This window comes from Coniosporium apollinis (genome assembly GCF_000281105.1).
Source record: "Coniosporium apollinis CBS 100218 chromosome Unknown supercont1.23, whole genome shotgun sequence".
NCBI classification, from domain to species: domain Eukaryota; kingdom Fungi; phylum Ascomycota; class Dothideomycetes; genus Coniosporium; species Coniosporium apollinis.
In genome coordinates, this window is record NW_006913285.1 from 283483 (window position 1) to 299606 (window position 16124).

A 16124-nucleotide genomic window follows, 5' to 3' on the forward strand; every position below is an offset into this window, starting at 1 on the left:
GCGCAGTTTTAAGTGCGAAAGATTGGGCAAGGCGAGCTCACTTCCAACAAGGTGATCGGCCCCGAGCACACCATCACTTGCTCTTGGCATATATTTCACTCACCACATATCGATGTGACGTCAATATATCAGGATAAGTAACCTGGCTAGAGAGCTATCTAAGGGCAGGGAAGGCATTTGTTCACACAGGTCCCTCTACAATCCCTCATCCGCCAGCTACTTCATTTTATATCTACCCGCAGATCTCTTATGTTTGTTACTTATATCCTTTGTGTAACTTGACTAACTTTACTCGTGATTGCAGATACCCCAGGCAATCACTTGCGGAATAGCGTACGCCTTAATACTAGTGGGGATAGAAGTTTCAGTGATGCCTTTTGGAATCAATTTGCTGTTTGGCATACCAAACATCGTAGCGTCTGCTCCCGGGATCACGTTGCATTAGAAGTTTGATTCTGTAAAGCATTCCCATGAGGCCATCGTATAGATATGGGCAAGGCAACTCATCTGGTAGTACGCTAACTTGTCACCGTCCAATTCAGCTATGCCACCGTTGTTGCTCACATCCTCCGCACGCCCTAATTGGTATCACCACTAGACATTGCAGTTATATAAGGCCATGATTCCTGATATAACACCCAAAACCATCATGCTTATGTATATTCCGTATAGTGTTTCATCTGACGTACGCTTGGTGGATGCTGAACCTTTTTTTTGGTGAGACAAGACGGGCTAGCGCCTCGCTACCTTCACACTGTAGGGCTCATTCGCCCACCCTAGGTGAATCTGTGCTCGGGTCAAGTGACTGGCTCGCAAAAAATTCCATAAATATGCGATCCGTCTTGCTTGGACTGTAGACCGCAGTCCTTGGCTAGAACAATCAGATCAGAAATTCGAAAATATGGCACACCAGCCCGATACCCGCATCGTCGAGCTGATACACCGAGCTGCATTTGAGGCCACCACACCAACAGAACGCTGTCAGTTCATCGTGTCCTACTACAGATACCTGTTGTCTTCCAAACGGGTACCAGCGTGGTTCCGGGGCCTTGAGACGCTGAGTAAGAGGCTGAGTTCTTCGGTATACCTCTTTCCTCGACACCGATAAGCCTAGTTCTTTGTTGACAATGCATTACAGAAATCGTGCAATGAGCCTACGATGCCGATCGCCCAGCTTCCCCAATACGGCAGAGTGCGCAAAATGTTCCAGTCCTTCTGGGACGTCGCCCGTAAAACAGCCACCACAGCCGCTTCGTGGTCATCAACATCAGCAGCCCCAGACTATTTCTTGTCCGTGCCGAACGAGATCCTGGAGCGTATCCTCAGCGTTGCTGCCAACGATGCAGCGGACATCAATGGTGTCTCGACACTCCTTGGCCCGAACGACTTCCAGGCTCTCCGAGTAAACCACCGTTTCTTCGAAGTAGGCGTCCGCTATCTCCTCACCAATAGAATATTTGCCTTCCACTCCTCCCAAGCGGACCGAACCTACTACGCCGATACCGCCAACATCGAGTGGCAACCACTCGCCACCACCAGGCTCATAGCTCCGCCTATCATCTACCCGATCACGCTGCCGTACTTCTCGTCATTCGAACAACGGCCCGGTAGTGTGCTCTCCCTACAGTCCCTGAGCCAATCGACGTTCCATCTTATGCCGGACCCGCTGGCTCTAGTCACCAGGCTCAGCATCTCCTTCGAGCTGGCGCCCCTTCTGATGTTGAAACGGCGTACGAACCTTGCGGCGGCAGCTACACTCGTCTTTACTCGTCGCCGCGTCTCACATCCTTTTGTCTCTCACCAAGCCGACAAGAGGGAAGTTGGCCGGTGGTTGGAGGCTGAACTCACCGCCGAGAAAGCCAAATACCACCTTGGTGTGTTAGCGGAGCTCCCTTTTCGAAACCTTCAGGTGCTAGAGCTTGGTTTCGCGGCTCCAGATGGGACTATCACCCGCTACCCTTCCAGGATGTGGAACATGGCAGTGGCCCGATGGGTGGGGAGATACCTGTATAGTATCAATATTGTCAGCAGGGCGAGGTTGGTGAACATCAGGTACGACCCGGTGTATGCGAACATGATGGCGCATGCTGCTGCCAATGGGACAAGGCCGTGGATTGGGACGCTCTGAAGATAGACGCTATGGTCTGCAAGCGCTTGGAGAGAGGCTTGGAGGGTTGAGGTTCTGACATCTGGATGCCTCAGGCGTATCGGGAAGAGCTTGGAATTTGGTGTTCGGTATGTCAATCTGGCTTTGAGGGATCAAAGGAGGAGCTCTATTAGTGCGGCTCGTATCAGAAAACCGTTTAGCAGCATCCAGGATAGACTCTGGCGATATGAGAGTTTGACATCCAACTGAACTCCAAGTTCCGGTAGTGGTTCAGCTTGGAGGTGTTTCCCATTGCTTTCTCTTTTTATGGTCTGCTTGGAATGAGGGATGTGCTTGGTCTGAACACTTAGATATCGTTCGGTGATTTGTATTGGGTACATCTCGTTGCAAAAGTCTTACCCTATCTCAAGCTGTGTATCTTGCGCTGTTCAGCCTCGCGGTGCATACGCTTGACAAAGTCAAACCAAGGGTGACTCCGGATACCGAGAGACCAGCTACCATAGAGGTTGATGCTACTACCCACGGGATTACACAATGTTCTCTCCCCTGAAAGTTCCATAAATTAGCCAACCACAAGGTGTAGAGCACGTGCCACGATGTTTCCCAGATAATGTTCACTCTATGCCTTCCCCGATCTTCTCCAAGCCTTGGCACGTCCCAATCATAACCAATTCTAATCCAACTTCGAAACAAATTACTCAAGCAGAACACCACAACATAACGCGCAAAGACAACGCCACGGAGATGTCTTTCGAAACTAGAACCAAATGGTTCCTGCTGCGTGCATTCCGCGCAGACACGGCGGAGGAGCGCCTCTTGCGGATGAACAAATATTACGCGTTCATGCTTGCCGAGAAGAGAAAGCCCCAGCTGCTTCATGATCTTGAGAGCTCAGCAGCCAGCTCGGCAGCACCAGTAAGTACTCCCAACATGCCTCTTCGGAGTTGAAGAAAAGCACTTACTCACAAGCCAATCTTCATATAGATCGCAGCTCCCGCCACTCCTCAAGTCTCGTCGCCGGAGCAGAGCCAGAAGAAAAAAGCCTCCCTAAGAACCATGCCGAACGAGGTGTTAGACCGCATCTACGATTGTCTCTTCCTCCTTGAAAGTACGAAGAGCGTCTACAACATCGCCGATCTCCCATGTCTCACCGTATGCCACCTATTCCTCGACGTCGGCATCCGTAATCTCCTCCGCAACCAACGATTCGTCCTCTCATCCCGCGAAAGAGACGCCTTCCCCCACGCGGTCTGCACCGAAGAAGTCACGCCACCAAACCCTCCAGAATTCTCCATGGGCCCCACTGAGATCACCAAGTATCCCGAAACCTCAGAGTTCAAGCAGACGGGCGGCCTGCTAGACCTTCGATCGTTGCTCCGATTATTACCACTCATGTCGATCCACGATCCGCTCGCCCACATCACAAAGCTACGCGTCAATATCGACATCCCAACTCTCAAACTCGAACCAATCGAGCCCAGCATGGCCGCAGGACCAGGCACGACCGTCCATGAGCGCCTTTGCACGTATCCCCAGGACTTCTCGTCCGTACCAGACCTGGAGAAGGTCAAATGGTATTACGCCGATTTTACGGTGGACAAGGCACATTATCACATGGGTGTCCTCACCAAGCTACCATTCAGGAGGCTGCGAACGCTGGAGCTCCATTTCGGGAACATTGATGAGCGGAGCAAGGGCCTGCCGGCGAAATTGCTGGGCAGATGGATCGGCTGGTTTCTGTGGGGTATCAAGATCAGAGATATGGCGAAGGAGGTTGTGGTGGTGGATGAGGATCCTAAGTTGAAGGCTTGGCTTGAGGATGTTATCCAAACTGGGGGACCGGAGGGTTCATGATAGCACGCAGGAAGAAACCCAAAATCTCGCCGTGTCGGTCTTGATGAGTTGAGGACAGGGATAAATTTCTGTTGGCTGAGCCTTAGATTGGTACTCAGTGTTTGGAGGTGTCATGCCATAGAGTAAGGCAGCTGCAGTATATCACGCTTCGTGGGCTGTTTGATGTCTCCCTAAAGGTTACGCAATCGATCTGTGAGAGTGCTTGACCTTTCCACCCTCCTCCTGCTGCCTGATACTGCGCAAGCTGATGCTACGCTGTTTGATGCATCATTCGGCGATTCAACAGGCTTGTCCCTCAATCCGGCCGCTTTTAATTGCTAGAGATAGGGAATGTATAATAGACGGCTGATGTACAGCTCTATGACACTTCAATTCGTGGACAGCTTCCACCAGTACTCGGTAATATATCTTAAAGCAGTTCGCCGAGGCATTGAGTATATCATTATCAGAGTGTATCGTATAGATGCACTTATGCTTGCGTGGTGGACCGAGATTCATGCGCTTCACCGAGATCTTGTGAAGTAAAAACACGTGATTGTAAGAGCATCATTCTGCCCACAACATCCATTTTCACTATTCAGTCCTGTCCCCTACTCTTTCCCATCATTTTTCAGAAAACTCACCCCCTCTTCTGTCGCACACCCATTTCTTGCTATCAGCATCTCACATACATCATCCGGAATGGCAACATCCTCTCCAAGCAGGCTGTTGGAGGACATTCTCGCTGCTACTTCTCCCGCCGAGCGCCGTCGAAAGACCGATGAGTACTACGAGCTGATGCTGGCTGGAAGGAGTACACCAAGACTCCTGAGAGCTCTCGAGGATCTTTCTGCAATGGTCAGAGTTTCCATCACTTGTGACTAGCCGAGTTATGCTGATATTGTGTAGCACTCGATGACGATGGATGTGCAGAGGAACGTCCCAAGCAACGACAACCTTGACACCCCATCGCGAGATCAGTCCGAGAAGCGAGCACTATTATCACTTCCGAACGAGATCCTCGGCCGAATCTTGCACTTCGTTTTCTGCGAAAGTGCGTCAGATCCCCGCCACATAGAAGACCTCTCTGGACTCATGGCTTGCCGCCAACTACTCAATCTCGGCATCCACTGCATCCTCAGCAGCCAGCAGATCGTATTCTCCTCCGCCGAGCTGGATGGACGTTGTGAGGCCCGCGCTTCTGAGTTATGGCTGATAGGGGGCACATCCCCGTCCACTCCCACACCTCCCTCCATCACATTGTTAGTCCAGAAGTCTCAAAGTTCCAGCAGACTGCCGGTCTCCTTGCGCTGGACTCCTTGGCCAAGCTCTCACCACTGAGTCTCTCAGCCGATCCCCTCGTCTATATCAGAAACCTGCGCATCAACTTCGACCTTCCGCCAATCGTACACATCTTGTGGCCTGCCATTCAACGAAGGGGCCCTGGCTTTGGCTATAGAGATCTGCCCTTCACGCACCCGTATCTCACCACGGGTGCCTCTATGGATGAGAAGGCGGACTGGTATCTAGCGGACATGAGGCTCTGCAAGGCGGACTACCACCTCAGCGTGCTAGACGAGCTGCCTTTCAACAACTTTCACAGGCTGGAGCTCGGTTTTGGTGGCCTCCGCACTCACAACTCGCCGGATTGCGCATGGCTGTGGGCAGTTTGCATTGGGAAGTACTTGCGTTGCATCCGGATCAGGAGGAGGACAAGACAGATCGGGTTTCCGGGCGAAGAGCGAGACATTGTGCGGGTCATCAAGGCGATCCTTGAGACTGGCTCGCCTCGTGCAGCTGCATTTGCCACGGCTTAATGATCGCGAGGTGGGTCACGGAAGTTTGGAGACTTTTTGGATAATGCGTTTGGATTTGTCACTGCGTAATGCTGCATCGCGTAGAGAACACAGACCAGCGTTCCAGAATCTTGCAGGAAAGAGCGGCGATGAGATGATGCCGTGATACGTACAAAACAATCAAACGCCAGTAACTAAGCTTGCCGCAATCGCAAGTGGTTGTTAGACGGTAGCAGAGCGAACGTGACTGGTGAGTTGTATACTTCGCTAGTATCAGCTGCTTCTAAGCAAGCTGAAATAGTGTTTGCCAAAGCTCTTCTTCGCTTTAACACCAATGCTTGATTCGCCATCGTCGCCGGTTGAGATCGCTTTACTCAATCTGTTGTATCCCGACCATTCCGTGGTCCACAGTTCGTAGCGGCTTCCAGACAAGCACTACTTGACCTGCTTCAGCGTCAATCCGGCAAACATCTCAACCCTATAAACGAAGCATGATCCAGCATCTGCCACTCGGCATTATACTGCCAGGACCGTGTGCGCTGGCTTGGCTGTAAAGCTCAGCATTATGCCCGTGAATATATATTCTATCCACTTTCCTTATAATTACGGTGAGTCGAATCGCTGCCAAGAAACAGTAAGGGTATCCGTGAAGCAAATCAATTTCCACCCCACAACCTTAGATTATCCTTCCACCACTTGAACTTGAAGGACCTCTATCTTGAACGAATCTTCTTGTCTGAGTAGAGCAGCGATTTACACTCGAAAGACTATGGCGACCACGGCAACAACAGGAACTCAACTTGTGACTCCCGACCATTACACTGTCCAGCTACTGCTTAGGACAGCATTCTGGGGCTCTACACCCGAAATGCGGAAGGAGACCATGGATTCGTACTACAAGTACATGAGCTTGTTTAAGCCACGGCGACCGCTGTTTGAAGGTCTGCAAAAGCTGGCAATTAGAGCTTCCCAAAGGGTAAGAAGGATGCAGCTCTACTTCAGATAGATAGCCGTTTCGCTAACAGTCTTGATGCGCAGGAAGCGAAAGCAGGCCACCGCGATACAAGACCTCTGATTGTCGATCCCGATCCCGAAAGACCAGACCTTACCTGGATGCTACCAAATGAGATCTTCGAGTACATCCTCAGTCTCGTTTTTAGCGGCACAACAGAGATGCACTCTCCTCGGAACCTGAGGTTCCTATCTGTGTCGTATAGGTTCCTCGTGGTCGGCCTGAGAGCCCTTCTCACGCGAGAACACTTCGTCTTTTCGACATCAAGAACGGACCACCAGTCTTACCTTCCAGTGCCGCCGGGTGTCCATGCCCGTCAGCTACCTTCGGCGAGCTTTCGGGTCGAGGCAAATCCGGAGCGCTCCATACTCACTCAGGTCGGTGGAGTGCTCTGGCTACCGGGATTATGCAGATCAACGTTCCCCTTCATACCGGATCCGCTTCTTTTACTCTGGAGGGTCCGCATCATCATTGAGCTGCCGGGCATCATGAACAAGAAGCTGGATAATAATCAGCCTCCTCCAGCAGTACTAAGTAGTCCTGTCCGACGTGTTGTGCATCCGTATGTTCAGCGCAACACCCCGCAGCGTGAGCAGGTGCGGTGGATAGAGGTAGAGTTGTCGCACGAGAGAGCCGAATACCACTTCAGTATCCTCAAGGAGCTTCCATTCAAGAACCTGAAGATGCTGGAGCTTGACTTCAGCGGCTACGAACTTGATGATAATAACCGTGCACTCGACACGGCTGTGGCACGATGGATCGGACGATATCTGCACAGGATTGACGTCGTGAGCATGGCAAAGGAGGTCGATATCATCACGGCGGAGCATTCATGGGCATGGGCTGGCATCGTAAAAGATGCTATGGTCAATGGGCTGAGGCCATGGGTTGGAGACCTGTGATGAAGGGCGCAAGAGCTTGAGGGAGGTTCAAAAGGAAGGTTAAGACTCAAGATTCTGGCACTTGACAAGCTTCGTGTTACTGGAACGAAGCTGAACAGGGAGCGATCTGGATACACGTTTCCTGTACTCATCTGGTAGACGAGCATTCGACTCAGGCTTTGAGCTTCTGGCTGGTTTTGCGACAAGATATGTTGCTTTGCATTGATACTACTGAACGGGCTCAACCAACGATGACAACTACATGCGGGCACCCCAGAAGAGAGTATTTGACGCCCGTACTGATTTGAAAAGCCTCATGATGCCTCTCTGTGGCCTTGTAGATGCAGTAACTATGCCTTTGTCAGCGGCATCACTTGCCAAGAATCCCAGCTTTTGCACTCCCCACCCCCAATAGCACTCTGCCAGTTGCCGCCTTCCGCCTCACACACTTGCTACGGCTAGATATATTGTGTCTGCCTAGACTCCTATTCTACAGGCGTCTACTTCCCTCTTGACTTCTCTGTCCAGGCGAGGGAGTTGTGAGTTGATCCAGTTTTATTCTCTCCCGAAGATTGTCTCCGCACTCGCTTAGTGTATCTCCGAATGAGAGCGCCTAAAAACTAAAGCTTTAGCATTTTCAAAAGTCTCCGTGGCTAGCTGTTCAGTGCCGAGCAATCATTCCCCCGCGATCGAAGCCAAGGCCACCGCAGCAAGCAACTTGCCTAGCTGAATTCCAATTCCACTTCAATATCCTGCAGTGTTTCTTGGATCAGGCGCGTATCTGGCACCCTATGCTGGCTGATGCGAAACAACCAGAGCCAAGCCGCACGCAGCACCGCTGATGTAAATTTCTCCTCTCGCACGACTAAGACGGGTATTCAATATCCAACTCTCTTCAGATTCTACCTGAGCGTTATTGCAGCGAATTTCAACCTTATACCTCGTCGAGAAGCCTACAGTGATGGCTACAAGGCTCCGCCTAAAGGTCGTCGCCAGGACTGTCGCCGTCGTCTGCTTCCTAGCTACTTGCGACGCTGTGTCGAAGATGCGGACGTGGACAAAGAAGAAAACAAAGAACTGATTTTTCAGTACGACAGTGAGCATCTTGTGTGGACACATCAGCCAGACTGACTCTGTGAACAGTAACTGGAAGCTGAGAGGTTCTCAAGGCCTTCGCCATGGACCCACACATAAGGAATCTCGCGCTCGCCATCCGTCAACTCTCTTTTCAAATCAAAAATCCGTTGTCTATCTCCCAATGATGCTCTCCTTGCTCAGCTTCTCCCCAATTCAGACGCGCGCATGAGCGAAGAGCATGTCGGCATGACGGTGCGTTCATCAGTGCTACTTCGGTAACAGCAAAGTTTCGCGAGTATGTTCAGAACCCTGATCACGAGTGGGAGCAGTGGAGAGTTCGACAGCTGCCGATTGAGATTTGAGCGAGCTTGCGCGCTCGGGAAGATGGAGGTCACAACAGCTTCTGCGGAAACTTTCTCGACCGCATTGTTTTTTATCTCTACTAGCAGTACGCTTTTTGCCTCTCATAAGATAGTAAACAGAAGACTTGTCTCCTTAGGCGATCTTCAACGCTTCTCATACAATCTTCAGAGCTTTGAACTCAAGACTTGAACAGGCGCATTTCGTTGATCTGCTGAAGCACATTGAAATGAGTGTTTGCCAAGGTCGCGAAACATAACGTGCAACCGCCGTCACAGCGCAAGTCCATCCGACCGCGCTCTGGTCGCCTCTTCTTCATCCATCTCACGGATGGCAAAGTCCTTCTCGAAGTTCAGCCTGAGTGGCATTAGCCCACACGGAACTAGTACAGTACATTCTATGCGCTACGGACTACGTGGGCGGTTTAAGAGTACCTGATAGCTGTGGTGTTGAATCTAGCTGGCATGAGGTTGAAACACATCACGCCACATTCCCTTGAAGGGCGATCCGTAAGCTGATGTGAGTAGCACTTCTTCCTTCTTCTTTGCTCTTCTGATTGCGCGGAGATTGGAGCTGACTGGCGTGATAGCACCGAGTTGGGTGGTCCAGCCGTTACGCTTCTCTTCGGGATTCGCTAGCGGACGTGCAGAGGCGGCTTCACAGTCAAGATACCTGATATCTTGACCCTCTCCTCTACTGCTATGGCCATCGCTGCCCTCTGCTTTCGTGGCGCTACCGAGATCGACTAGTTCCAACTGCAAACCGACCGCCTCACCTTCACACACTTGTTCGTACTTGAGTTCTCTTATCCAAGTCCGGCAGACTCAACGTTAAAAGGTGCTAACAAAGCAGCTTTCGCTATCTCTACCGCCGTAACACAGAATCATCTCGGCAGCTTCTCTCATAACCTCCACACACCCCACTCACGGATCACTGTCCAACTCGGAACACTTACTCATCCACCACAACAGCCTTGAGTCTCCAAGGCCTCAATTTGAAAAACCCAACTAGTCTCAAGATCTCTGGATCCAGGCATCGCATCGGGCAGCCTCAGCTGCGCCTTTACACCCCGTCCGACTTCGCTCCACTTGTCACATATACTGGGTAGCTGCGCCAATCAAATAGCAGCTTTCCCGATTGCGTATCGAGTTGGAAGCTCCATATGTAGGCGGACCACAGCGCCAAGGCCTTATCAGAGATGGCAATCAAGTAGGCAAATCATTGCACCAACTAAGAACTGCATGGTATCCAGGTACCAAGCACTGGGCTGAGGCTGCTGCAACGGCCCAGAAACCTGGAACCGATCTTCATCCTTTACGGCACACGCTCTGCACCTTTACCTCTCACTTGAGTACGCATCGTTTAGACCTTCTGACTGCGAGGCACCGGCGAAACAACCAGGATCAAGCTCATGCATAGCTTCGGCTTCATGGAGTACAAGAGCACTATGGATATGCGGAACATCACTTCGGGTGGGTTGCTCCGACATCCGCATTTCAAATGGTGGAAGCCGTGAATAGTACTGATTCTTATCACACGACAACTTTCTACACCTCCCACCGCATGCGATTGCGCCTGGTTATCCGGTTCGCACGCGGATCCCACCGCAACGAGCCCTTTGACCACGGGTTCGCAGCTCTCTTTAGAGTACCTCCCTTGTGAAAGTGGAGCGCCGGCTCATACGTGCATACCATATCCGAATCGAAGGATGAATCGACCCTACACGACACGTTTTCATGGTTCATATTCGCGCTGAAAATCAAAATCAGGGAGGCTTTTGCCCTTCTGCTCAATTGGAAATTTCCGTCCTCATTGAGTGGGCTTAAATGTGTCCTGCAGAGTTCGGAAGAAAGGTTTAGCCAGCTTGAGGTGATGCTGATCAGTATCTCTGCCCACCGTACGGCTGTAGTAGGAACGAACTCGTCTCCAATCCCACCAAAGATAACATCTGGCTCAGTATCTATAGCCATCGGCCTACTATGACGTCTACCAACTGATAACGAAACCACCTCCGTTCCCACCAAAGCAGTCGTTGTAGTTCAACGTTCTTAGCCGTCTGCGTACTACGGCGTCTTCTTCCCACTGGACATGCGGAACCAACGCGCCACCGGCGTTACCTTCGTCGAGGTTTAAGAAATGGCTGGGGCAATACGCTAGGTGCGCACTTTCATGGGTAACAAAGAACAGGGCCGTCGCCTCCGTCACTTTTACAAGACAATCAGGAGTGATCTCACGCCGATGGCCGCCCTCGAGCGTGCTCCGCAACCGTGAGGTGACTTGATAGTTTCTGATCCAGCTAAACTCATGAAAGAGGTCTTTGACCGAGCATCGCGTGTGAAATGGGACAGTTCAGGAGGTCCGATCGTCTATCCGCCTGCTGATGCCCAGCTTGGTGGATTCAAGGGGTTCCTGCGCAGGGAAGATCAAAAGACGCTGGGCAGCATGGCCCGGGCGACCGCTAAGTGCACGCGCACTCAGATGGCCAAGGGGTGTCCTCAATTCCCACTGCTGCTGACACTGTAGATTTCATGGCAGAATTGTGGCCGACGCAATTGTCAGGACGGAAACGGTATTAGCAAAACTTGCCAGAGCGGTTTGATGGGCGATTCTTGGTGCACGGTTGTAGCAGATCTAAAGCCGGCGTCAAACCCCACGTGCTGTCAGTTTGCACTCAGCTTGATGTTAGCAAACTGTTGGTCCTTCTGGGGTTGTTCCTCTTAAACCTCATTGTCCAGCTCGTGTAGCGCTGTTGCGACATTAAACGCTAACCACCCTTTCTGCGATAGATATTACACACTTCTTTTCGAAGAGTATGCATAATACATTTCAAGCTGTTCCTTGATATCCTGAAAAGTTCACCTGTGCGGTCGTCCTCAGGATCGTTGATGCTGTACGAATAAGACAATGAACGATTCACTTATGTTCGTCGACTACCGCCTGGTGGCTTTCACCACTGTCTTCACGTATAAAAACTCTTCACAATGGCATTAAGTTACAACCCTCGATCAAATCTTCCTCCTCCAACTCAAACCTACCAACTCTTCTCCTAAACTCCTCAATAAGATCTACTGCCCTCAGACACCACGATAGACCTCCAACATGAATAACCAACCAACACCTTCCGCCGGCGACGACAACATCAACGCCCATCCTCTGTCTCACGACACCGAATCACAGCCGACACCACGAGCTCCTCGCACAGCACCACGATACCAAGCCGAACAGCCAGACGACCTTCTCATCATCGGTACGGACAACGCGCCAGAACCACGCAAAAAAGCCGTTTCAGTCGGCGCTCACCGCAAGCGCATCTCTAAGAGCACCGCTGTATCTCCAGCAGCCACATTCCCTAACGACCCCTCCGCTCAAGATCTCGACGACTCCAACCTGGCCGCCACGCCGACCAGAAAGGCAACCTTCGGCAACTTCCTCACCGTCCCTAAGCTGCCCAAACGCCGCTCCTCTCGCGCCCTCAAGAAGGAAGTAAGTCCAGGTATCACGGACGTCCGCGGTACGCCTCAGATTGCGGGAGGGTCCTTCATCTCGCCGCATGTTCCTCGGAACATCCAGGATGTGAGAGGGATCCCACAGATCGAGGGAGGGTCGTTCATTGCCGTATCTCAGCAACCGGTGCAGTCAGGACCGAATGAGGGTCGTGAGGTTGACGGCGAGGAGACCGAGGCCGACGATGAGGACGAAGATGAAGAGGGAGGGGTGGCACTGCCAACAGAGAAGGCTGGAGATGAGGAGTGAGAAGCGGGATCTAGGGACCTGAGAGGGCAGGACGCGTGTGGATCTCACTCTTGGCGCGAGAACTCGAGAATCTGGTGATAGGGTGCGGAACGTTGAAATGTTGCATGCTTCTCCGCCATAGCAAGATCGGCGTTTTTGGCTTTCTTTTAAGAGATGTATTGGAGGGAACAGACCACTCGCGAGTATGGATGATTAGGCAAACATGGCAGATGCTACTAATGGCTCTCCCCCTCCACTGGTTTTGCTGATTAAATCCAATCATATTTAAGGATCTTCGTGAAACTGTGCTTGGCCTGTTCTATCAAGTCATGAATACGCAATCGTAGCAGCCTCGAGCTTGAGTAAACCAAATCAAGTTCAATGGATGACAATGAGCCTCGTTGGTTATTGTCCTGAGACAAAGAGCGCAGGTGACTTTAGCGGACTTCTTTTTCTTAAACTATCACGCTCTGTTATCTCTCGGCCCTTGCGCAATTCAGAGCAACACCTCGTCATCTCTTATCTGTCTGACGGGTTGTATCGACCGGCATGAACTATGTGAAGTGATTCCAAGCGATTGACGAGATCCTGACTCTTCATCCGCAGGGCGCCTTCCGGCGAATGTCTCCAAACAAGATCTCGAGGCAGTTCAACTCTGGCAGCGGGCACGTACAATACGCCGAATGGCGCTCGCTACACGCTGTCGACCCAGGTCATGAGGGCTGTCAAGGAGACGATCGCCGCAGAACCCAGATATCCCAGTCAGAGTCCCTTCATCAATGATGTGATACTCACGGCGCTGGACTGGAGCAGCGCAAGTCAAGAGCTTCCCCACAGCAACCACGTCTATCCCTAACCCCTACGTCGCAGGTCGTATGATTTCCGCTAATGAGGGAGCTTGCCTCCCTGCCTTGCTGCGTAAGATAGTCCGACTGTGGAGTGAACATCATGATAATCACGATTGCCAGCCGAGCCCGCACTTGCTTAGATGTTGACATGGGTGAGGCTGACTCTATAATCTCTCAGCACGGCAGTGTCATGTCTATTGACACTCATTTTGCTGGTACTCTTTCCGTTGTCGGTCTTTCTGTTGGCAATCTGTCGTGCCTGTTGCCCTAGCCGTAGCTCACGCAATAACGCTGCTGCTCCCATGGTTCTAGTTATTGTCCCGTATTCCTGAGCATAGCAAGTATATCTCGTGGATCTTGCCGGGATGGTAAGAACCAGAACGTTCAAAGGTCACTGACGAACAATCAGGTTTTTACACGGTCCAGGGCGTTGACAAGACAGAGCCAGTACTTCGTAACCCAACGCAGTACCCTTTCTTACTCCTCCAACATATTCGTACTTTAGAGGATGGTGAAGCACTGCTACCGCGCAGTCACATACAGCGACATCTTGTTCTATCAATTGCATGAAAGTGCCTTCGTTGGCGTCGGCTGGATCGAGTGTGCGCACTGAAGAGTGTGGTATTCTTCATCGTCAATTCTTCCGCTGTGCTCCTCCGGTAGACTACTGTTGCCCTCCTCCCTGCTACCGCGAAGATCCCATGATACTCTCAGAGGAAGCAATTCGGGTATGAGTTCCCAGTGAGTGCGATACGTTATGCTCTTACGATGTTCAGACCGCTGCATTGGAGGAGTCTTAGTCCAAAGGTTTCAACTACGGCTTTGTCGTATGAAACGCTTCACATCTACTGAGCGAACAACGCTGACTCCTATCGGCAGGTACGTCCACCAGCCTGTAGGGTTATTCAGGTTGTTGCTGATTGTCGCTCACACCACAACGCGATGTATTGAACGCGCACCTTCGAGTCTCAGGACACTCAACAGCACCAGGTGCTTCATACTCTCCTTGAGCGGCCGGACAATACACTTCGACTCCACCTATGGCCGTCACCCCTCAAGCTTCAGCATTTGCATTTGGAGGTAAACCTCTCCATGCTCAACCCAGTATGTCGAAGCTGGAGGATCGGGAAGCAACAACGCAGTCTCCACAACGGCCAGGTAGGCTGCTGAATCGCTTCCGCATCCTCACTACAAAGCAATGTCCCAGAAAGCTTGCGAGAGCCCAGCGAGCGCCACGAGTGTCGGATGACATATGGACGGCAGTCGTCTGAGCTCATTCAGGCGTCCTGTCCGAGAGGGTTGCTGGAGCTATCCTCGGTCATCGGGACCACATTGCCGTTGCGGAAGAAACCCGCTGTAGTGCGCCTTGGAAGTCCTTGAATAAGCTGTAGGGCACCTGTGCTCTCGCAGCTTGACTGGGTCACAAGGGTACTTGTTGGTCGGGGTATCTTCCTGGGGACAAGGCATATCCATGAAACGCACTCTTGGGCCTGGCAGAAGCGACTTGCAAATGTTCCTGAGTAAGTCAGGAAGACTGGTTGCCATCGACTTTCACCATTCATGAGTGTTCCCAGAGCGTCAGCTTTCTTTTTTGAACTGGATATTGCAGTCGAGAGAGAAGACTCCGTGATCGACCATTGCAATCGCACGAGGAGCTATTCTCCCACCAGACAAAATGTCTAGGCGATGTAAGCAATGGACTCCATACAGCAATTTGGTATGTAATCATGTTAAGGTCCTTTTACCACATGCCAATATTGTCGCTGACTTTCGATCTGCAGACCTGTTCCCGCCCAACGAGAGCAATCGGCATGGTACACGACAACCTGGTGGAAGGTGTAGGGGTGTGTTACAGTATCTTTCGAAGCACTCGGAGGTGAAGAATGAGGCCGTGTACGGGTACACAGGGAGGACTTTGTGGTAGTCAATCTACAGTACTGTCGGAAGAGAATCTAACATCTGTTGTCCCTGATGAACTTCTTGAGTGCTCAATGCGACCTCGAATCCCTGTATTGAATTCGGAACCGGCATGGTGTTCTGATACTTTACTGTATTGACTTGATTGATAGACAGGCGCTTATATATCGCGAAGTGAGTGACACAAGCAAACGCGCCCTTGTTAACCCTTTCCATCCTCATAAATGCACTTCTCTCGCCAATATCCAAGCTTCAAAACCCTCCAACTGATTTGGAAAGCCGAGCTGCATCTTTGAGTCCTCCTCATCCAGACCCTCACACCAATCTAATGTCCAGGATCAAATGGGATCTCTAGCCCCTTCTGCACCTCACATACCGCCTACACTTTCATAACCACGGCGTTTGGACCGCGAGACCCGCCTCACACTGCTACAGCTCAGCGCGGCTTTCTCCAGCTCCCTTCCCATTATCCTTTAGATATTCCCAGCAGCGCCGCAAATCACCCTCCGTCAAGCCACGGCAAAATCGGCCGCCCAAGCCAGGGAAGCGTGATGGATGCGA

The 16124-nt window shown here is 51.5% G+C and overlaps 5 protein-coding genes across 5 annotated transcripts; all 5 read left to right on the top strand.

Moving 5' to 3' along the window:
* Positions 1–1159: 1159 nt before the first annotated feature.
* On the top strand, positions 1160–2128 carry W97_05072 (uncharacterized protein; the record flags this gene model as incomplete). The annotated part of the gene is made up of 1 exon (XM_007782957.1): positions 1160–2128. One exon carries the CDS (start codon positions 1160–1162, stop codon positions 2126–2128), a length of 969 nt encoding a protein of 322 aa, XP_007781147.1.
* Positions 2129–2851: 723 nt separating this feature from the next.
* Positions 2852–3961, top strand: W97_05073 (uncharacterized protein; the record flags this gene model as incomplete). Its single annotated transcript, XM_007782958.1, has 2 exons — positions 2852–3022; positions 3092–3961. 2 exons carry the CDS (start codon positions 2852–2854, stop codon positions 3959–3961), a joined length of 1041 nt encoding a protein of 346 aa, XP_007781148.1.
* A 681-nt stretch (positions 3962–4642) lies between these two features.
* Positions 4643–5757, top strand: W97_05074 (uncharacterized protein; the record flags this gene model as incomplete). Its single annotated transcript, XM_007782959.1, has 3 exons — positions 4643–4798; positions 4850–4998; positions 5160–5757. 3 exons carry the CDS (start codon positions 4643–4645, stop codon positions 5755–5757), a joined length of 903 nt encoding a protein of 300 aa, XP_007781149.1.
* An 847-nt stretch (positions 5758–6604) lies between these two features.
* Positions 6605–7650, top strand: W97_05075 (uncharacterized protein; the record flags this gene model as incomplete). Its single annotated transcript, XM_007782960.1, has 2 exons — positions 6605–6712; positions 6775–7650. The coding sequence occupies 2 exons, from the start codon at positions 6605–6607 to the stop codon at positions 7648–7650; spliced, it is 984 nt and encodes a 327-aa protein (XP_007781150.1).
* A 4515-nt stretch (positions 7651–12165) lies between these two features.
* W97_05076 (uncharacterized protein) lies at positions 12166–12819 on the top strand (the record flags this gene model as incomplete). Its single annotated transcript, XM_007782961.1, has 1 exon — positions 12166–12819. One exon carries the CDS (start codon positions 12166–12168, stop codon positions 12817–12819), a length of 654 nt encoding a protein of 217 aa, XP_007781151.1.
* Positions 12820–16124: the final 3305 nt, after the last annotated feature.